Source organism: Miniopterus schreibersii, assembly GCF_964146895.1.
Source record: "Miniopterus schreibersii genome assembly, chromosome: X".
Taxonomy (NCBI): domain Eukaryota; kingdom Metazoa; phylum Chordata; class Mammalia; order Chiroptera; family Miniopteridae; genus Miniopterus; species Miniopterus schreibersii.
In genome coordinates, this window is record NC_138104.1 from 23,134,342 (window position 1) to 23,158,643 (window position 24,302).

The 24,302-nt window shown below is 39.8% G+C and overlaps 1 protein-coding gene across 7 annotated transcripts in view; it reads right to left on the reverse strand.

The window, feature by feature from the left end:
* TMEM164 (transmembrane protein 164) overlaps window positions 1-24,302 on the reverse strand; it is a 174,741-nt gene that overhangs the window by 50,036 nt on the left and 100,403 nt on the right. For all 7 annotated transcript variants that reach the window (XM_081125962.1, XM_081125961.1, XM_081125960.1 and 4 more), the window contains one exon: window positions 19,703-19,769. In XM_081125962.1, the coding sequence (XP_080982088.1) occupies window positions 19,703-19,769 (67 nt within the window). The remainder of the gene's footprint in view (window positions 1-19,702; window positions 19,770-24,302) is intronic.

A 24,302-nucleotide genomic window follows, 5' to 3' on the forward strand; every position in this document is an offset into this window, starting at 1 on the left:
GTAATCTGGATGCAGAAGTGCTTAACATACACTTGGAGAAATACTACAGTAGGCTAGGCTCCAAAAGTCTAAATGGTAGGTGTGGAATCAGAGTATTTTTGTAAAAGACAAAACAAAACAAAACAAAAACCATAAAACAACCCCACAAACCTTCTCTAGAGGAATCTAGGACTCAAAAATTCCTACAAATAGAATCTCAAGGAAAATAAGCAATGTACAGTAACAGAACAATAACAACAGTAATATTTAAATAAAACCTAAGTACAGAAAGAAGTAAGCCAAGGACCAGTGAAAACAGAGCTTTAAGGACCTCAGAATATATTATCATTAGTTATAGATTATGTTTAATATATATAAAAACTGAAAAATAATTGAAATTTAGAACAGACTGACAGCTATCAGAGGGCAGGGGAGTTGCAGGGCTGGGTGAAAAAGGTGAAGCAATTAAGCAAAAATATATATATATACCTCATAGACACAGATAACAGTATGATGATTACTAGAGGGAAAGGGGGTGAGAGGAGGTAGAAGAGGGTAAAAGAGGGATTAACAGTGATGGAAGGAGATTTAATTTGGGTTAGTGAACACAATACAATATGCAGATGATGTATTACAGAATTGTACACCTGAAACCAATATAATTTTATTAACCAATGTCACCCCAAATACATTTCTTAAAGAAAGAAATAGAATAAAAGTGCCAGTCTAAGTGGCACCTGGCAGTCACATTTGTGCTGACTAGAGGCTCTTCTGTGTACTCTGGAGTTTGGGATGAGTACAGGCTCAACCCTAACCGAATCTCCTTCATTAACATGGCCCCTGGAAAAACAAACCCCTGATGTAAAGCCTAGGCCCATTAAACAAATACCAACTTGGGATGAGACATGCTCCTTTTGATCACCAGGGACAAAAATTATTCTTCCATTTACTTGAGGCCTATAGGTCTTAGGTTCTAAAGGAAAATAATTAATTCCGCTGCTCAGAAGTCACAGGAATTTTGGCACATAAGCTACTTTAAATTATTAAGTGTGTAATGGGTTTTTAGAAACACACTTTTAGCAGATTGGTGGGTGACTTGTACACATAGGGCTCAGCACAGGAATGGCTGGCTGCTTTAATAAGAGCCACCTGGTACATACCATCATAGGGTCCCCGGGTCTCTCTCTAGGGCAGCCTGTTGTCACTATTATTTCACCTATTAGAACTGATTGATCGGAATGCTTTCTATCCCCTGACCAGAGAAGGTGGAGTTCCCCCAAGTCTGGATAGAAAGTGGGGATCCTAGATCTCCCTTTACCCTTTCCTCACTGTTCCTTCTTCCCTCCGGTGCTGGCACTGCAGGGCACAGGAAGTGAAATTCAAACATACCTGGAATCAACTATTCTTGCCTAAGGGCCTACTCAATGAAAGGAAAAAGGATCTTCTTTTGGTTCCACCATTGGAATTTGGAGGTTAGTCTTTACTTACACTAAAACACCTTGCCAGGATAAAGTTCCAGGCAATATTTTCTCTGAACAGCTCTGTCCATGCATCTGCCAACAGTACTCCCACCCCCAGCCTGTTACACAGGGCAAGCTGCCATCCCTTTGCTCACAATTGGAAATAGAACAGGGCCCACTCCTTTGGCATAAGTTGCAGCTGACCTCTGGCCTAGTTTGGAGGCTGAGCAACAGCAGTTACATACAGTGAATGTGGTATGAGGAACAAAGGGGAGTGCTCCAATTCTTTCAACGCCATCTAGATCACCTACAAATTGGCCTTCTTTCTAATCAGTCATATCTTGAACACCCACTCCATACAGAATCTTGCATCCTCCCACCCAACACACACACACACACACACACACTCCCTAAAGCCCTCTTTGTGAATTTCTGTTTTCACTGTTTGTGTTTCAGTATGCCTCAGAAAAATGGAAGTGGACAGCAGTAGTTAATGTCTACTTGGAAAAGAATTCTGGAAAGCAGGAAGCTATAGATAAGCATAAGCCTCTCTCCAGATCACTCCTCGAGCCAGAAGTTTGGAATTGTCTCATGGTAGGACGATGCCGTGAGCACAGAGTTAAGGTTCCTCCTGCTTTGAGGCTCACTGCCCTTGGTCGAGAGGAGAGGTGTGCTCTTAGATCAGCTGGGGAAGGGAAGCAGGATTCCCCGCCACCCTCTGTCAGCCCTACATCTGTCCCTATGGGATGGCCCCCAGAGGGCAGCCTTGAGTCAGGACAGAAGCAGGGAATAACCAGGCAGCTTCTGGAATACTCATTTTCTTTTCTTCCTCTCCATTCACCCACCAATTAGCTTTTTCAAAGTTGCGGTCATATTTGAAAAAACATACTCCTGGTCTGTATGGACATGTTCAGCTTCTTTAGAGCACCTCCACTCTGCAGCCCACAGCGTCGCTGCTGCCACCCCAACCCACCCCCAGCCCATTTTAGGCCAACATAATTTACAATTCCCAGAAACAGCATATGCATTTGTGGCGCCAAGCCTGGCCGATTTTACAGATTTTCATTTAGCAGGTGTCTGTTGCTAAATCAGTAGCAGCTGCTAATTGCTTTTCCTCCCTCGAACCTTCCGACAGAATGAAACATCTGGTGTTCTCTCATTTGGGTTAAAATCAGATACCTTATCATTCCTCCTTTGGGTTCCATTTTCATTAAAAAGCTTTCAGCTGATGCCTAGAACAGGCTGCAGAGAGTGAAGCTGTCCCAGAGGAAGGGGAATGATTCTTAGAGCAACACAAGAGAATGAGCCTGCCTCATGCCACCAGACATCAAGCACAGATGCAGCGTTGCTCAGGCCAGTCCCCACAAGGTGGAGCTTTAAACGCATGACTACCCAGGTAACTTGGGGCTTCATTTCTCCAGCAAGAACTCTGAGGTCCCTGCCCCCCTTTTGCTTGCAGTGACCCTAACTGCCCTGAATCTGTTCCAGTACTGTCACCCCACATCCCATCTAGCTCTCCTCGCTCTTCCAGGGGAGGAGGAGAACTATTCAATATGCACAAGCTTCTACCACAAGGAACATGAAATCTCAGGAGGAACAAACTATATACAGTGGAAGGAAATTACAAGGACCTTATCATTTTGAGCTCCAATTCGTATCAGTGTTCTCTTGCAGCGTTTGGGGCCACTTTGAAAGTTGTTTTGTTTTTTTCCCCCCTCACAAAATATTTTTCCTGGGTTCCAAGTCTGCCTCTTGATTGTAAGTCAAAACCGTTCTTTTAAAAAAATATTTTTATTGATTTCAGAGAGAGGAAGGGAGACAGAGATAGAAACATCAATGAGAGAGTCATCAATTGGCTGCCTCATGCATGCCCCCTGCTGTGGATTGAGCCCGAAACCCGGGCATGTGCCCTGACCGAGAATCAAACCTCGATCTCCTGGATCACAGGTCAATGCTCAACTGCTGAGCCATGCTAGCTGGGGCTCAAAGAGATTCTTAAAGGTACCTGAATAGCAACTCAAATACTTTAGAGTATTAAATAATAATCTTAGCTAATCTTTATTGAGCACTTACAGTAGTATCAGGCTACTACATGTATTATTTTATTGAGGGTTTAGAAATTATTATAATCATTCTCATTTTACAGTATGGAACAGGCACAGAGAAGAGCCATTGATGATGTAGAAGCAAGAATGGAACTGTGATCTGGCTGGATTTGAAACCTGTGCTCTGCTGACTTGGTATTTCATAATTTTAAGGAATAATTATTGTAGATACAATAATGGTATTGCAATTATATATATTTAAAAAATCCTTATATTTTAGAGGTGTATAATGAAATATTCAGTTAAAATTAAATGAGATTTCCTTCAAAATCACCCTGGGATAAGTATTTGTGATGGGGTGGGAGGGCAGTTTGAGGTGAAGTGAGTTGTACTGATTAAAAGAAAACATAGGTTGTGAGTTGATAACTGCTGAAACTGGGTAATTTTTCTACATTTACATATTTTTCAATTTTCTGTAGTATAAAATCATAGATACACAAAATTATACACATACTATCCACTACACTTTAGAACCTCCTGACTTATGTAAGATTTTCTCTGCCCCAAACTTCTTTCCTGAGTCAGCTCCTACCATGAAAGCTTCCTAAGCTGGCATCTAGGCAGTATAGGGACTTAGAAGTGATTACACTCCCCTTGGATTTTTCTAAACCCTCAGTTTGTCTTACAGTCTCAAGTCACTTTACTTCAAGTCCTAGGTGTGTATGACATAGGGGAGGCTGGAAGGACAGCTGTTGGGGTAAGAGGAGGGCATCATGAGGCTCTGCCTATTTCTCCCTTATGTTTATGCAATCATCTGCTCCAGATTATTCCTTAATTTGGCTAGAGGCTGTTCTGGATTATCATGGATCTAGAACTCCCAGAATTTTACCTTTGCTTCTTTTCAAAAATCAAAATAGCTATCCAACCTCGGTTTTGGGTACCTATTTATGCTCTACGAATTTTAAAATTCACCTACAGTGAATTTCAGGTCCTAACATTTTTTTTTTTTACTTTCTTTTTTTATTGAGGTATATAACTCATATATTAAAGTAAAAAATACCTTAACCTTTGTCAAGCCCTATAGCTTAGGCTTCATTTACAACAGCTGAATGCCTGACTAGGAAGACCTCCATCTCTACGTACTACCCACATCTGTTCCATGATAGGTCTCCTTAAAGAAAGAACAGAAGCAGAATAAAAGCTGAGTAGTACTGAGTTGCCTTTGCTCCTTTGTATACTATACATTGGTCATTTTGCTCTCTTGATTTTGCTTCCCAAAATTTCATGTGCACACCAATCCCCAGGAGATTTTGTTAAAATTCAGATTCTTACTCTGTAGATATGGGATGGGGCCCAAGATTCTGAATTTCTAACAAGTCCCCAGGGGAGGCCAATTCTGTTGGACTGTGGACCACACTTTGAGTTTCAAGGGCTCAGGGTGCTGTGAGGAAGGTGGCATGATGTAGTGGAAACAGAATGGGCTTTGGAAACAAAAACTTTGGTTCTAATTTGCAACACTGCCTCTCACTAGTTGCCATTGCACTAGTTGCGTGCCTTTGGGCGGACTGCTTAACATCTTGGTGTCTGCATCAGTTTACTCCACTATATAAATGAGGTAACATAAATTTCAAGGCTGCTGAGATGATTAACTTAGATAAGGGACTTAACTAATCTACCAAAGTTCTGGGCACATATGTAGGCCCTCAATACATGGTAGCTGTCACTGTGAATGTCTGACTGAGCCCCACCACTCCCTATCTTTGCTGTTATGAATCCTAATATTTCAAATTTGCCCATGCCACACCTGGTATGTATCAGTATCCTAACTTGCTGTTATGGACTCTATGCCTGTGTCCCCCATCAAAATCACGTGTTGAAGCCCTAACCCCCATATAAAGGTATTTGGAGTTTGAGCCTTTGGGAGATAATTAGGTTTAAATGACCTCATGAGGGTGAGGTCCAAATGATGGGATTAGTGCTGTTATAAGAAGAGACACAAGAGAGTTTGAGGGGTCTGTCCCTACCATTTGAGAACAAAGCAAGAAGGCAGCAATCTATAAGCCAGGAAGAGGGCACTCACCAGAACTCAACCATGCTGATATCCTGATCTTGAACTTCCAGCCTCCAGAATGGTAAGAAACAAATTTATGTTGTTTAAGTCACTCACTGTATGGTTTTGTTATGGTAGCCCAAGCTGACTAATACACCTAAACTAAGCATACCAGCTATCCAATAAATATTTATTGAGCTCCTACTATATGCCTCTAGTTCCCTCATGGCAATGTAATATTACTGTATTTTAACAGAAACTCTATTATCTTTGCATGCTCCTCTTAATATATGTAAGATTCCATATTTTAATTTGAATGTAGATGACTTTGAACCTCTGAAACATCACAATGCTTCCTTTGGAAAGAAGTGAATTCTCACCCTAAGCAATTTCAAACTCTGAATTACTAAGTACCTCCACATTAAGCAACATCCTACTACCCTGAGTTCCCCAAAAATAGACATTTATTAAAGGTTACTAAAGGAACCTCCTCAACCTAATAAGGGCATCTGTGAAAAACCCAAAGCTAAAATTATACTTGATGATAAAAGATTGAATGATTTCCCCCTAATATGAAGAACAAGATAAGAATATCCACTTTCCCCACTTCTACTGACACTGCACTTGAGGATCTAGCCATGGCAATTGGGCAAGAAAAAGAAATACAAGGCATCCAGATTGGAAAGAAGTACTATCTCCATTTGTAGATAACATGATCATGTTTATAGAAAATCTTTAAAAATACACACACAAAAAAATATTAGTTGTAATAAATAAGTTCTGTGAGGTTGCAGGATATAAGATCAATACAGAAAAAGGAACTGCATTTCTACAGTTGCATGAGAAATCTGAAAATTAAGAAAACAATTCCACTCACAATACCATCAAAAAGAATAAAATACATAGGGATAAAATTAACAAAAGAAGTATAAAACCTGTACTCCAAAACTATAAAACATCATACAGGAAGAAAACAGCTGATATCTCTCTCTCTCTCTCTCTCTCTCTCTCTCTCTCTCTCTCTCTCTCTCTCAAATCAATGAAAACATATCCTCGAATAAGGATAAAAAATTTAAATAAATAGATATCATACCCAATGTTCATGAATTAGAACACAATATTGTTAAGATGGCAATATTCCTCAAATTGACCTACAGTCAATGCAAGCCCTATCAAAATTCTAGCTGGCTGCTTTGCAGAAATTGACAAAATTATCCTGGAATACATATAGCAATACAAGAGTCCCATAATGGTCAAAACAATATTGAAAAAGGAACAAATTTGGAGGACTCATACTTCTCAGTTTTAAAACTTTCCACAGAGCTACAATAATAAGGACAGTGTGATGCAGGCATAAGGAGAGACTTATACATCAAAGGAATAGAATTTGTGGTCCAGAAATAAACCCTGACATTTATTTTTGATAGATTTTTCACAAGGGTGCCAAGATATTTCAATAAGAAAGAGTCTTTTCAACAAATGATACTAGGTCAACTGAATATACAAACGAATGAATTTGTATCCCTTCCTCATACTGTGTATATAAATTTACTTGAAATGGATCATAGACCTAAATGGAAGTTCCAACACCATAAAACTCTTAGAAGAAAGAAAACATAGTCATAAAAGTTTGTGACCTTGAATTAGAGAATAGTTTCTTACATATTACACCAAAAGCAAAAGCAGCCAACAAAAAATTAGAGAGATTAGACTTCATCATGTTTAAAGTCTTTGTGCTTCAAAAGATATCAATAAAATACAAGGATGACCCACAGAATGTGAGAAATATTTAAAATCATTTATCTGATAAGAGTCTAGTGTCCAAAACATGTAACTCTCAAAACTGAACAACAAAAAACAAATAACCCAATAAAAAATAAAAAAGGATAGCCCTGGCATGTTTGGCTCAGTGGTCAGAGCATCGGCCTGTGGACTGAAGAGTCTTGCATTCAATTCCAGTCAAGGGCACATACCTCAGTTGCAGGCTTGATCCCTGGCCCCAGTTGGGGCATGTATAGGAGGCAACCACTCAATTGTGTCTCTCTCACATCGATATTTCTCTCTCCCTTCCACTCTCTCTGAAAAGCAATGGAAAAAATATCCTTGAGTGAGGATTAAAAAAAAAAAAGAAGAAGAAAGGATTTGAAAAGACATTTCTCCAAACAGGACATACAAATGGCTAATAAGTATCTGATATGGTGTACAACATCATTAATCATCAGGAAATACAAGAAAAACTGCAGCGAGTTACTACTACACATACCTACTAAGATGGTTTAAATAAAAAAGTTAAGCAATAAAAAGTGTTGGTGAGAATGCAGAGAAACTGGAATCCTCATACACTGCTGGTGGAAACAAAAAATGTTGCAGCCACTTTGCAAAGCAATCTGGCAGTTTTTCAAAAGGTTAATCATGGATTTACCATATGACCCAGCAATTCCACTTCTAGGTATCTACCCAAAAGACATTCAAACAGATAATTTTACGAACATTCATATCAGCACTATTCACAATAGCCAAAAGTTGGAAACAACCTAAATGTCTATCAATGAATGGATGGATGAACAAAATGTGGTATATCTGTAAAAATAATATAAATGAAGCCACTTTAAACTGGAGTTGGAGCATCCATCCCAGAGGAGCTGCCTTGAACATCTTACTCCTTAAACCTTTGGAATGTTAAAACTGGGCAAAAATAAACTTTGACTGGGCTTAAAGCAGTGTTATATTACAGACAACTGTTTGCCAAGTTAACAGGAAAGTAGACTTTTATGACTATGGAATTGAAAATTAAAGACATTCTTTAGAGTTAGGATCACTATGTTAGCTTATCTTCTCCTACAGAAATGCCTTCCTTCTATTCCTGTAATTGTTCCCCTTCCCTTTCTCATAAATGCCTCTCCCCTTCACCTCCTGTTCTGAATGCTACTTGAGTTTCTGCCAGATTCAATGCTTCCCAAATAGCTATTCTTTTGGATTTCAAATAAACCCTTGTTCCTCACTTTGAACTTTTATTTTTAGGTTAACATTTCATACAATGAAATATTATTCAGCCATAAAAAGGAATGCAGTACTGCCCTAGCAGGTTTTTCTCAGTGGTTAGAATGGCCCATGGACTGAAGGGTCCTGAGTTCTATTCCGGTCAAGGGCATGTACCTCGGTTGCATGCTGGATCCCCAGCCCCGGTCAGGGCACGTGCAGGAGACAACCAATCAATGTGTCTCTCTCACATCGATGTTTCTCTCTCCCTCCTTCCACTCTCTCTGAAAAGCAATGGAACAGATATCCTCTGGTGAGGATTTTTTTTAAAAAGGAATGAAGTACTGACACAGGCAATAGTATGGATGAGCTTGAAAACTTGACGCTAAGTGAAAAAAGTCTGTTAGAAAAGGCCACATATTATATGATTCTACTTATATAAACTGCCCAGAATAGGCAAATACATAGAGACAGAAAGTAGATAAGTGGTTGCCAGGGCCTGGAGACAGGAGAATAGGGAGACATGACTAATGTGTACAATGCTTCTTTTAGGAATGATGAAAATATTCTACAATTAAAGAGTGGTGATGGTTGCACAACTCTGTAAAAAACAGTTTGTACACTTTAAAAGACAGTTGTGCTATATAAATTATATCTAAACTAATCTCCCCTCAAAAAAATGACTGAAAAGAGAGAGAACAAGGCAAGTACTCATTTGTGTAGTGCTTCTAAATTTTTTTCAAAGCTCCTCGCTATCTCTTATTATCTTTTGTTATTTCTTGTGTTTTCTTTATAACCTATCTGTGAGTTGGAGAAAGCAGATAGTACTAGTCCCAGTGGACAGATGGGGAAATTGATGCTTGATGAGGTCAAGTTAACTGTTCAAAGCTCCAGGTCCCAGTCAGCAGCAGGGGTGGGACTAGAACAGGGTGCACAGCAGAGCCACTCTCTACACACTGAAATTGCCTGGAATACTTTCTTAAAATGAATGTTTTGAAATTGGCTCTGGTGATTCCAATCAGGGTTGAGAACCATTGGCCCAAAGGCTGGAATGAGTGAAATAACCTGCTAGATAAGGCTATTATTCCACACAAAAAACACTACTTGGGGTAGTGGTTCAAGGTTGGGGAAAAAACCGGTTACCACTGCTGAAGGCTGTTCCTTCTTATCTCATTTTAGGAAAACAGAACCAAGACAATGAACAGCAAGTTCTGGAGACAAAAAGGCTTCTGCTTGACACTCTTACGGCTGCCACTCCCTCCATGAGTTCAGGAGCTTGGCCCTCACAACAAACCCAAAGTTCTGGCAATTTTATTCAAGTAGGAATAATAACCAGGAGTGGGCCTAATTCACCTGTCAGGAGGGAGGTGAGAGGGCTGGCCAGTTCCCTAATCAAACAGGCTGTCTTGGAAACATGCAAAAAACAAAGGAGCTATTAGTCAACGTGGAAAAGAAAGCCTGCCAGGGAATTTTAATCTCCCTCAGCAAGCCTAATTCAGAAACAAAGCCCCCTTCACCTCACCATCACTCAACAGCTCAGGTATGCTGGGGCCAAACTTCTGAAAACTAACATCAAAACCACATGTCACCCGGCCAGTGCGGCTCAGTAATTGAATGTCAACCCATGAATCTGGAGGTCACGGTTTGATTCCTGGTCAGGACACATGCCTGGGTTGTGGGCTTGATATCCAGTAGGGGGCATACAGGAGGCAGCCGATTGATGATGTTTCTCATTCATTGATGTTTCTATCTCTCTCTCCTCCTTCCTCTCTCTCTAAAAATCAATAAAAACTTTTTTAAAAAATATATCTTTATTGATTTCAGAGAGAGAAAAGGAGAGGGAGAGAGAGAGATAGAAACATCAATGATGAGAGAATCATTGATCGAGCCCACAACCCGGGCATGCGCCCCGACTGGGAATCAAACCCCGATCGCCTGGATCCTAGGTCGATGCTCAACCGCTGAGCCACGCCCGGCCGGGCTCAATAAAAACATTTTTAAAAAAACCAAACACATGTCAATAGGAACCCCTCTCAATTTCTGAGATAATATTAGGAACAGTAACAATGATGGTATCTGACACTTATTAAGCACTTACTATGTACCACACATTATTTCCAATCATCTGAGCACCATTTTCCAGATAAGAAAATGAGAAACCAGAAGTTAAGTGATTTACCATAGGTCACAAGGCTAAAGACAGAGGAGCCACAGGCAGGCTAGATCCAGGGACCACATTTTTTATCACTATGCTATACTAACTCTCAACATCTAGGCAGAAACAAAAAGACTGCAAATACACAGCAAACAGTGCTAACAGTTGTTACTGCTCAATGATTTCTATTTTATTCTGATGTTTATCTGTGTTTTCCATTATAAACACATATTACTTGTGTAAAGAAAATATTTATATATTTGTAAAGATAAAGGCACAAAAGCCTCAGGCTTTTTGTTGTTTCTTTTTTATAAATGTGTTGAAAATTAACCACCTTTGCATTTTTTAATTTATACTTTTTCATATTTTACAACTTTTCAATAGTAAATATCTTTTGTTGTAATCAGGAAAACATTATTATTTTAAATGGTCTAAAAAATATTTCACCTAGGAAAAACATCACCTATCATCCCTCTATCTTCACACCCAAGATCTCAGGCATGTGAGAGGGATCCTTGCAATTTCTCTAAGCAACACAGAAGTTCAGTTTGTTTGCCTAATTCGCTTATTCTATCTGTGGATACCTATCATGTGCTAGGGGTGAGGACCTGCAGGGGACAGATATCACAAAAGACACTAATCATGCCCACAGAGAATAGTTATGATGCAGTGCTGAGAACCTGGGGACAGGCTGAATATAAAGTCCAATTACACTATGGCGTGTTAAGCAGTTATCTCCATACCTGAAAAGATTATTGATTATCTCCTGTTACATTAAAGGGAATATACTGGAGTACTGTTTACAGTATAATGCCAAAGAAACCTAAACCCCCAAAACAACAACCCTAGAAATAGAAAACTCTTCATCTACATTTATGAGCAAAATAAAAATGGAAAAATACACAAACTTTTAACACAACTTACCACTGGAGGCATAGGATTGAAAGTTGGTGGAGTAAAATGATTAGCTTTCTCTTCATACTCCTCTGATTGAATGAGCATGCATTATTTTTGTTAAAAATTCTTAAAAGTATAATCAGTCCCCCAAATCTCTAATGGATATTGTATAAAATTTACCACAAAGAGTTGATTTGGCTTAAAACTTAAAAATCAACCTAAATACAAGTTCTGTTTTCTGAGTGTCCCTGTGCAAGTTACTTCAACTTTCTAAATCTCATTCTATAAAATGAAGACGCTAATACCCACTTTACAGGGTTTTTTTTTTGAGGATCAAAGACTAATAATTAATATCTTACACTGACTGAGGGCTTCCTATTTGCCAGGTGCTGTGCTATGTGCTTTACACAAATTAACTAATTTAATCCTCAGAACAGCTTTAGGAGGCAGGTAGTATTATCACCTCCATTTTATAGATGAGAGAACTGGGACGTACAGAAGTTAACTTGCCCAAGTTCACTACACCTCTCTCTCTCTCTCTCTCTCTCACACACACACACACACACACACACACACACACACACACACACACACAGGAGTAGCACAGCCAGGATATGAACCTGGAGGATCTTATCCCTGAGTCAATATTTTTAACTACACTAGGGTGAGATATTTGTGAAAGAGCTTTTCTGGTTGCAGAGTCCCATGTACCTGTAAGAAATTCTTATTAGTAGAGATGGAAAAGATAAGAAATACATGTAAAATCTAAACACTATAAGTAAGGGCTTAAAGATGTGACAGAGGCAGAGTCACAGGATGTCTTCTGACAATTTGCTTATAAAGGACAAAGTCTATATATACAACTGGAATTCATGATTCTCCATCCTGCTCTTCAGAATTTCAATGATGAGTTTACTGTTTCCTACTGGCCATGACAGTCCCTTAGCTTGAACTGCCTCCTTCCTCTGCAATTTGCATGCACATTCTAATCCTCTTTCAAGGCTCAGTTCAGGCTTTAATTTTCCATGAAGCCTTTCTGGTCCACTTAATGATCACTCTAGGAGGTGGTGTGCTAGAGTGCAAAGTGCACAGGTTTAGCTTTAGCACTTACAAACCACGTAACTCTAAACAAGTCATTTAAGGTCTCTGAATATTACCTCATATGTAAAATAGGGTCCTTGTGAGAATAAAATAATATGTAAATCACCTGGCACATATTTGGTGCTCTATAAATGCTAATATTAATCCTCTTTCCATTTCTTAGAACTCTGGAACAATTGCAATTTAGCCATTAAACCTGAATTGCCTTGTGATTTTCCTTTTTCACAATTTTGACTCTAATATCGCCATAACTTTCCAGGCATTTATGTCTTATATTTCTAACTGCAAGTTCCCCGGGGCCCAGAAATGTACCCTGCCTGCTTCTGCATCCCCTACGGCATTTAGCACAATACTTGACATAGAAGAGTGCACAATAAAAATCTGTGTATTCAAATTCATGGCATGTGCATGCAGCCTTTACCCAGGCCACTCCACTCCCTTTGTGACTTTGGGGACAAGGGGAGTAGATATGAACATGAAACCTATGCTGCTTTTTGTGCTGTAATAGACAAAATCATTGGTCTGAAGAAAAAAGTCTGTGTATTAACTGGTGTGATGGGGCTGGATTCATGGAGAATACAAGACTCGCAAAGATCAATCTTAACACCTTGCTGACTGGTCACAAGATAACTCGTGTCTGCACTTACATTAATTTAAGTAATTTTAAACACATTGCTGACCAAACCAGTAGGCTGCACGGGTGAGTTCTGGCTCAAAATAGCTAAACAGGTAAGATAAAGGTAGTAACTACATATTCGACAGTAGTCCCCATGATTTGGTTTGGACCAGGAACCCCAGACTCTTCTCAGCCCTCCACATCCTCATGCACTTTGCATTCATTTGACCAGAAATGTACTGGCCTTTGTAGGTTAAGGCACAATTTTGCCCAAATCAATTCTTCAGAAAGCTAAGGGCTGTTTTGAAATGAAGGTTTTTATGTGTTAAGTACTTTCAGGAAAGCAGAGAGACATCCTGTCCCTAGTTCAGGTCCAAAATCCAAACTATAACTTTTTTAAATAGCTCAATTTGCCAGTCACAAAAATAACTTTCTAGGTCAATTAGCACATTTCAATGTGCCAATTAGCAAGAGTGAGATTCTCAAGCCTATTTGCATTGGTGACAGCAAAGTTTCCCCAAGCAGCATACATGGGTACAAGGTGTGCCAGTGGTAAAGTTGTATCCCAAGAACATTGAGGTAATTGTCGCTGGTGAGTAGCTGCCCAAGTAATGAAGATCATTACTAATCTCTTTCACTCAATCTGACATTTCAAAACATTCAAAAGAACCTAACAAAAAAAGTACTGGACAAAAGGGGAGGTGTGGTAAAGGAGGGACAAAAGAACTAACATAATAGATCAGCATGGATACACAAGATGGGCAATTTTGATAATGAGATAATAATATACTCTAGGCTTTTGGCCTTTTAGAAGAAAAGAGCTTGATAAAAAAAATCATTATCATTCTTTTCATTATTATTCTAGTAGAAAACAGATGGCTGCAAACACAACTATAGGCCATGCTAGTCTGGTCTGGGAAGAGGGCTGATCTAGTGTCTTAAGTTTCTTTTCCATTTCCAATCTCCCTTGCTCAAAACACTCTGCATTCAGAAGAAACTCTCATGGGCCTAGGAGGGCTGGGGATGCAGGCTGGGCACAGTGCTTTATTCTGAGGACCAGACTGCCAGCTTTGCAAGGAAAGAGTGGTAATTGAAAAGCTAATATGTAACCAGGTTCCACGAGTACCCTACTTAGCTCCCACTTCTTGGCTTTCATTTTCTGGAAGGCGGTTTAGCATGGAATGGATGATATCCTTTGCAAAGTCACAGGCAAAGATAAGCAACCTGGCATTACCATCAGGCCAAAAAGCCACTGGCTATAACAAAGAGCTTACAAAGAAGGCAGTGCATCTATTCTCCAAGCCCTGGACTACTGACAGTTTAGGCAGGGGAATCTTATTATAAGATCCATGGATGGGCTTGTAAGGAGAAAGGCAGGAAATGGCAGTCCGTGTGTCCCTAGTGAAATTATGTATAAAATGTGTTTGTGTATTTATCTAGGAAGAGTCTGTATGGTCCTCTTCAGCTTCTCAAAGAAGCCTATGACCTAAATCTTTTAGATGGAGGGAAGCTAAGAAGCATCTCTAGCACCTCAATTCACTAGCATTCAAACTTGCCGGGAGTTTCAGACAACACAAAAAGAGCTCTGAAGTCTGAATCAGGAGACCTGAGTTCAGGGGGCACCCACCTTTTCTTCTTAAGCAAGTCATTTATCCTCCTAAATTCCCCCTCCAGGTGATAAGATTAGACCAGACAAGCTTTCAGCTCCCTCCTAATCTAAATAATCATTAGTGCATGTCCCCTCCTTCCTTCTAAGAAGAAAAAAAAAAAGCCCTGAAGATGCCTCATCTGAAGCCAGAAAGAGGCCTCCAGAATTGTGGCAGCAAAGAGCACTTACTTATAATACACGCCATTGGAACACACATTCCTTCTTCTAAGGTGTCAGCTTCTAAGATGAAGAACCAGGAGGAACTGGAACCTGAGCATTCTCTAGCTGGTGCCATGAGTCATAGGATAGAGTGCAGCACATGGAAGTTCATTGATGACTCCCAGTCCATTAGCTGACTGTGGCAATTTCCTCCAACCCTCTCTCTTCTCTCTGTCTTTATATATGTGAGTGTGTTTGTCTGTGTTCTGGTGCACACACACTAATTAGTTCATTTTATTTTCCTTGCTTCCTCATTATTGCTAATGAGCAAAAGAAAAGGATTAAAAATATAAATGGCCGAGAAGGAAGGGAGGGCACAAGTCAAAGGCTGGCTTCCTGCCTAATTGAGTCATCAGGCTTAAAAGAAAGAGTTGCCTATCTTCCTGTGTCTTATTTTAAGTCAATATGAGCTCAACTAAGGGGTTGCAAAATAAAAGTCCTGAAGGCCAGAAGTAGCCCAGGAGGGGTCCCAATCATTTAAAATAACCAGACCAAAGCCAATGGCCAAGACACATGCCCAACACCATGAGCTTTTCTCAGCTTTATTTTAGAAAAACACCACCAAAATTATTTACCAGAATAATAGAAATTACTAGTTAAGAGAAAGCTCATTAAAGGAGTTTTAGTGTTAAGAAATATTACTTGAACATTCTTGATAAGGCAGTTGGCTAAAGCTTGACATTTATTTGGAAAGTATTATGTATTATAACAAATATAACAGCAAATCTGCCATGAGAAAGGAAAGAAGGAGAGAGGGAAAAAGAAGGAAGGAAGGAAGGAAGGAAGGAAGGAAGGAAGGAAGGAAGGAAGGAAAGAAAGAAAGAAAAGAGGGAGAAGAAAGAAAGAGAGGAGGAGAAACACTGCTTTCTATATAGACTGGTAAAGCTATTAAGGGTTGACTTGTGCTCCCCTCCCCAATTCATATGTTGAAGCCCTAATCCCTAGTATCTCAGAATGTAACTATATTTGGAGATAGAGTGAGGCCATCATGGTGGATCCTAATACAATCTGATGGGTATCCTTATAAGAAGAGGAAATTTGGACAACAGAGACATACCAGGGGTATGTGGACACAGAGGAAAGACCATATGGAGAGGCAACAAGAGGGGAGCGCTCTGCAAGCCAAGAAGAAAGGCTTCGGAGGAAACCAACCCTGCTGGCACCTTGATCTTGGGGATAATAAGAGTACCTTGCCTCATAAGTGTATTGTGAGGATTAAATAAACAAGTCAATGGAAAGGACTTAGAATAGTACCAGGCACATAAGCACTCAAGAAGTGTCAGCTGCTGTTGATGCTGGTGTTGATTTTAAAAGGGCTAAGGAAATATCAGCAGGCTTAGTGAAACTATATACCTTTGGTATAACACATTAATGACTGAATGAAGCATTCCGACTTCAGATATGTGAATGGGCGTTCATTTTCAAGCTTGCACAATAGGAATTATAACATCTGTTTGTGCTCAGTGGTTCTGCAAGGAGAAGACTATTCAGTTTTCCTCAGGGGAAAGGTCCCACTAAGAAGAGAGATATAGGTGACCTAATTAGAGGAACCATAGCTACCTCAACTGATGGCAGATGCTATTTGGCCAAAGATGTGGGCTAGATGCATTCACATTCAGGATCACTAACTCTTATAATCAATTTTCTGGTGTACCACTCCTTCCTTGAATCTAATAGAGCTGCTAAAAAATGGAAAACGAGAGCAGACTTCTCTCTGCCCAACCTCCAAATCTCCTGAGAAAACAGTAAGAGGGTGATCAGAGAGATGGAATAAGATAGCACTGGATCCACTTCCCTGCCTTAGCAGGTTATTCCCACAGACAGGGAGTAACTTGAGCTCCAGCGCTGTTCCACAAACCTAAGCCAATAAAAAATGTGTTTTCAATTTCTTTGATTTACACCATTCTTGGGTATTATCCCATATAGCCCTGAGACCAAGTCAGGAGTTTTGATTCTACAGTTCACCATGTGAAGTCAAATAAGTCACATAGTATGGGGAAATGTAGAAGGGAGGACAAGGACAAAGGTACCTATGTTAGCAGCCTGTGCCTGCTGATCCCAGCTAACAGGAGAACACTGAACTTAATGCACCTGGCCTATTATGACAGAGACCATGCACTAAGTCCTCCTTTAATGTCATCAATAGGTTCTGCAACTCTAAGCAAGATAATGTATAATGAAACCAATTTTGCAATAGGTTAATTGATATAAACAGGAATTAAGTCCCTATGACATCTCAAGAAAATAACATTATTCAATGACCTCTGTACAGCCTGACCTCTCTGACCTTAGTGTTCCCTTCTTCTGGAGGTTGAATGGGGCATTGTGCTCTTTGGAAGAAAGGAGCTAGGGCATATAAGCCACCCAGGGCTCCCATTAAAATGCGAGTTTTGATGCAGTAGGTCTGAGGTGGGGCCTGAAATTCTGCATTTCTAATAAATAGTCCGTCTGATGCTGATACTTGGACCACACTTTGAGTTATACATGAGTAACTTCGAATTTTCAGCAACTAGGACACTGATTTTCCAAGAGTGGTCTGAGGGCACATGCAATCAGCATCCCCTGGCATTACCTCAGACCCTCTCAGTCAGACCTTCTGGGGATGGGGTCTGGCAAACCTCTTTTTTTTTTTTTTTAATCCTCACCTGAGGATATGTTTCTATTGATTTTAGAGAGGAACAGGGGAGAGAGAGAGGGAGAGAGAGAGAAAGAGAGAGAGAGAAACATCAATGTGAGACAGTTGCCTCTCTTACATGTCCCAACCACTAGGGATTGAACCCACAACCTAGGTATATGCCCTGACTTGGAATTGAACCCACAACCTTCTGGTTCATGGAACAATGCTCCAACCAACTGAGCCACCTGGCTAGGGCTGGCAAGCCTCACTTTTTAGCCATACCTTCAGGTGATTGCTATGGACATTGTTTCAGAACCGTTGCACAAAATCAGTGGCTCTCAACTGCAGCTCCATGTTAGAAGGAACTCTTTAAAACACTGTACCCAGGCTGTATCACAGGTCAGAAATTCAGACCTGTGATCTGAGGTGGTAGGGGCAGGGGGGAACAGGGCATCAGTGTTTTTTGTTTGTTTTATTCACTAGTCTGTTTCTTACAGTACCCCTAGGTGAGACTTGAACATACTGAGGGTTTAAAATCATTGCTTTGATGAATTTTTTAAAAATTTATATTGATATATAATATGCATCTAGAAAAGTATGACAATCATAAGGATATACATGAGTATTTGTGGAGATGGAGTGACTAAATCCTTGGAGAGATTGAGTATAGCTCTGGTTGTAGGATCTGGAGGCTTAAGCTCTGCTGTGTGTGTGTGTGTGTGTGTGTGTGTGTGTGTGTGTGTTTAACTCCCTGAGTGTCAGTTTCTTCCTCTGTGACTAAAGGCCATGATATTTGCCCTATCTACCTTACACAGCTGTTATGTGAAAAGACCTTGTAAACTATGTTATCCAAAGAGAAAAAATTGTCATTTTGAGATTTAAACTATGAGGCAAATTTAAGTCATGAAAATGGAAAGCAGAAGGAAGGATTTACCAGCGATTTCTTTCCCTGAGCTTTCTAACATGGCCTCCTAATCCCTCTGCACTCTCGCATCTGGGACTCTGAGGACAGGGCCCTGCCACCCAGTCCTGTAGCTCCTGCTTCTCTCTCTGCTGGTTTATCACTCAGCTTCCTGCCACAGTGAGATTCTACATGCTAGCCACAGGAGATGTGTAGCCCAGACTTCCCTGTAGGTTTGAACAAATGGGGAAGGAATCTAATTCTTGCCCAAGGGGGGTCCCTGACAAAGCAGATGGGCTTTGAAGCTCCCCAGCAGATTATCCTGGTTCACTGTGACTGAGTCCACACTAGAGACCCTTAGAAACATCTTGAAACCTCTGTCTAATGGGTGAGGCCCCTAGTCTCCCTTCTCTCCACCAAACTTCTCCAAGAGCTTCTGTAAGCTTTTTGGTCTGTCCTGATTCTGGCCTAAACCACTATCTCAGCCTCAGAGTTCCACAAAATACTCCTATTCCCATCATGCTTCACTGCATCGAAACAGGGCTGCGTCAAACCTCAACATTAAATATAGCTGACCCTTGAACAGCACAGGGGTTAGGGATAAGGCCCCTTCCCATGCAGTCAAAAATCCACATGTAACTTTTGACTCCTCAAAAACTTAACTGCTAATAGCCTACTGTTGACCTGAAGCCTTATCAATAACATAAACAGTTGATTAACATATAGTTTGTATGTTTTATGTATTATATACTCTATTCTACCATAAAGTTAGTGAGAGAAAAGAAAATGTTATTAAGAAAACCATAAGGAAAAGAAAATACATTTAAAGTACTGTACATTACTTATTTTTAAAAATCCATGTATAAATGGACCTGCACAGTTCAAACCCATGTTGTTTAAAGGTAAAGTGTATATAGATATTTTAATACTCACATGTGCACATGAGCTAAGGAGGAGGACAAGCAATATATAAAGAAGTAGCAAGCAAATGCTGTTTTATATGTTGCTGGTATGTTCCTAGAAGAGGCTACTTACCAGGCGGGTATTTACCACAGGAAACAGCAAGGCCAGAAGAGCTCCATTCAACATATGCATCTGTAGCCTGGAGAGGAAGAAAGATAAAGTCTAGGTCACACTCAGACTCTGATGGATAGGCAGAAAAAAATGTGTCAGGTTATGCCACGCCATATGGGAGAACATGTAAACAAGTGTCTCTCTGTAAAAGAACACTGGGGTTGGCACATGTGCATAATAAATGAAAAGTCACATATTTTGTATTAACTGAAATGTTCTGAAGAGCATCATCACTGCCTCAAAATCCCCAAAACACGTCCGGAACACACTTTGGTTACAACACTTCATTACATAATGAGCTCTGAGTTCCCTAAACATCCAGTCAGTCTCAATCAATGGCTTCAACTGCTGCAGCTCAGGTGGCATTAGAAAAGGGGAACTACAGTGGCCAAGTACTCTGTTATTACAGTAGAGGCCTATATCTTATAACAGGGCTGCTTATTTACGGGGTCATGTTCAATCCATTTCCCCAAACAGCAACCTGGGCATAAAATGGCTAGTACGACCCACAGAGCCAACTGCAGTGTTTTGCAAACTGTTGCCCCGTCTTCTTAGAAATGCCTTTAGGGGCTGCTATAGGAGGTATAAGGGCAGAAGTGGCAACCTTCTAGGCTTCCTTTGATCTATTTATATATTGGGTTCTGTGATTTAAAAGAAAGGGGTGGTGGGGAGAAGGCGTTCACTCCAGCATTGTGTAGTAATACTGTTTCCCAATATCAAACTTTATAAACACACACTAGAAACCCAGTATAAGTTGAGAACAACCAAGTCAGAAACAAACTTCACTTGTGAGGGCTCTGAGGATGGATTTAAATAGCTTTATTTATGACTAAAAGCAAATGGTCCTTTACTACAAAGAGAGAAACAAAGAAAGACAGTCTGTTCCTCTGGAAGAAAAGCTGATTTGATGAGTCACATATAACCACCACTGAGTCAACATGCCTCTTAGACCTCAAGTCTCTCCTTCTCCCTCTCGCTCTCATTCTCTTGATCTCTTGCACACACACAAACACAGCAGCCCTGAGATACCAGAATTTCTCCTATACCAGGAACAGGAAAGCAGTCCATACCTTGAAGACCCCCAGGACATTAGCTCTTCTCTTGGAGCTCACAGATGTGTGCCTAACAGTAAGTAAAGTTTCAAGGAGACCCAAGGGAACAGCCCAGAAGCCCCAAGGCTGCTTTTCATTTCTCCCAGTGTGTTTCTTACTGCAGCTCTTATTGCCAATGCCATGATGATGGTGATGACGCCCACTTAACATATTCTACACAAGTATCTAATTAACTGCTATACATGAACACTATCGCTTAATTTTTATAGCAATCTTATGAGATAGGTATAATTATCTTTCCCATTTCATTGATGAGGAAAGCAAGTTCAAAGAAGCAAAGCGACCTGATCAATGCCACTCTTCAGAGCCATGATTCAAACCCTGGTTTATCTGACTCCAGTCCCCAAATTATTATATTCTTCTCCCAGCCTCCTATCAGAGCCTCCTTGCCACCATCCTTTGCAAAAATGACCTCAGGCAGAGAATCGGAGATGCTCCTTTTTCCTTGTGGCTTTGTGGGTCTCTCTACCACCTCCAGCATCCACTTCCCGAGGCTTAATATGCTTTCAGGGAATGAGCAAGAGTGCTCTTAAGTCATAGGAGGTCATCACAGTACTACACTTTACCAGGACTTGGCTTGGTCCATCAAAGGGAGGAGGCAAGCCAGTACAATACCACTCCTACATCCCCAGGCTGGCCAGGTTACCATGCTTTTGCAACAGGGTCCCTTTTAGGGATACTCCATGCTCTGAGAAACTGACTACTGAAAACTCTGGCTCAAGCCTCAGTGCTTAGAGCAGGGGTCATTAACAGCCATCCCAGGCCTCAGCTGAAGCAGAATCTGGCCTAAGTGTGTTCCTCCTATGTGACAGCCACAGCATAAACACTCTGTAAAATGCACTCAACATAAGGAACAGTGGTGCCAGGCTTTGCCATTTGCCTTAAATGCTGGCAATTTACACCAGGCCAATTAGAAATTGGGGCACCAAATGTTGAATCTTGAGGATGATGAAAGTGAACCCAAGGGATTGTGAAAGGCCAAAGTTAAAGAAGATAAAACTAATATTAAGATTCAAAACAAATGATTAACTTCCTAGAAAAAGGCAGGCCTTGTTCTGAGTCCTCAAAATTCATTTTCACAAGCTACATACATGCCAAAGGGTAAATTATCCATAATATATAAAAAAGTCTTGCATATCAATAATTACAAAAATATCTAACACGTATTGAGCATTTCAATGTGCAAATCACTGGGCTAATTATTCAAATGCATCCTCTCATTTAATCCTCACAGATTTTATTATAATCATCATCTTCTTCAATTGTATGGCTGAGAAAACCAAAGCACTAAGTGATTAAGTGACTTGCTCAAGATCACACAGATAATAAGTGGCAGAGGGAGAAGTCATACTCAGGTCTCCTCAAGTTTCAAGCCTATGTGTTTCCCACTGTACCCTGCTTCAAATCCATGACATGAACATTACAACATGTTCCGTGTGTGTGTGTGTGAGCAGATGAGTGTGTCAGATTGGTAGCGAGTTAGGAAAAAATTGTGGGATGTCAATGGGGGAGGGAGGGTCATGCCTAAAGGCACCAGAACCCCTGTGTCTTCTGTGACAAAAATGTCTGAATTACACAGTGCAACTGTCCTCTACAGACCCAGGGCACAGCTCAACAAGTAAGCAACTAATCACATCAGAGGCCAAGGCCACCTCCTGCCTGACACCCACATTTATACTGGGTATGGGAAATGGATAATGGGCCACTAGAAGGTCCTGTGAGAGTTTCCTCATCTGTACAACAGAAACAATAATAATACCAACTCAAGATTATTATAAGGAGTCAATATGTATAAAGTGCTTAGAAAAGTACATGGTACATAGTGAGACAGAATCACTTACTGGGTTAGTGACTCTGAAGAAGTCATTTAAAATATGTATGTCAGTTTCCTCAACCTTAAATATGGCCTAATAACAGTCCCTGGCTGAAATGGTTGCTGGGAGAATTTAATGAGATATGATCACATAAAGTGATCAACATAGGCCTAGGACATAGTAATCACTCAATACATGATAGCTATTATTATCCTTAATAAAGCAATGTAAATGAATGTCATATTATTATTCATAACAACAGATAAAGCTGTTAAAACCTTCACGAAATTATTTATATTTCAATTTAGCACTTGATTACAACCAAAAACCAAAAATATGGAACAGATGACAAATTCTTCTATGAGTGGCTAAAAAGGCAAATCCACAGAGAAGAATTCTTAAAGGAAATTACATAATATTATGAAGTGGATGAAAATAAAAATACAACATATCAAAAAGGATGAGATATTTAATTCTTATATTAGAAAAAAAGGAATGGTCTCAAGTCAGTAATCCAAACTTCCACTTTGAGAATCCAGAAAAACAAAGAGCAAAATAAACCCGAGGCAAGCAGAAGGAATGAAATAATAAAGATAAAGGCAGAAATCAATGAAATTAAAAACAAAAACAATAGAGAATATTAATAAAACCAAAAGTTTGTCTCTAAAAAAATCAATACAATTGATAAAAACTCTAGACAGAATAACATGAATAAAAAGAGAGAAGAAAACATTTACCAATATCAGGAGGGAAAGAAGGGATATCACTACAGACCCCCAGAATTAAAGGGATAATAAGGGGGATACTATGAAGATTTCTATACACATAAAATTTGAGAACTTAGATAAAATGGAAAATTACCTCTGAAATCACAAATTACCAAAACTCATGCTAGATAAAACAGATAACCTGATCATTATTTCCTATTACAGAAATTGAATTCATACTTAAAATCTTCTAAATAAGAAATCCACAAACCTAGATGGTTTCAATGACCAACTCTGTCAAATATTTATAAAATGTCCAGAAAAGAGAAGAGAGGGAAACATTTCTCAACTCATTTTATGAGACTATTATTAACCAGATACCAAAACCAGACAAAGAATGTACCAACAAAGAAGGAGGAGGAGAAAGAAAACTAAGATTAAGCTAATACCTCTCATGAATGCAGACACAAAAATCCTCAATAAAACGTTAGCAAGTCTAGCCTGGCCGGCGTGGCTCAGTGGATGAGCATCAACCTATGAACCCAGAGGTCAAGGTTTAATTCCTGGTCAGGGCACAGGCCCAAGTTTCGGGCTCCATCCCCAGTAGGGGGCGTGCAGGAGGCAGCTGATCGATGACTCTCTCCCATCATTGATGTTTCTCTCTCTCTCTCCATCTTCCTTCCTCTCTCTGAAATCAATAAAAAAAAAAAAAAAAAAAACATAGAAAAGGGACAAAATAAAATTTTAAAAATGTTAGCAAGTCTAATGCAGCAATATCAAAATAATAAATACTCCATCACCAGGTGGTGTTTGTCCTGGTAATAAAAGGTTGATTCAATATTTGAAATTTAAATAATGAAATCCATAAATTTAAAAAGTTAAATAATAAATACAAATACAAAACTATAAAACTTACAATGTTAATCTT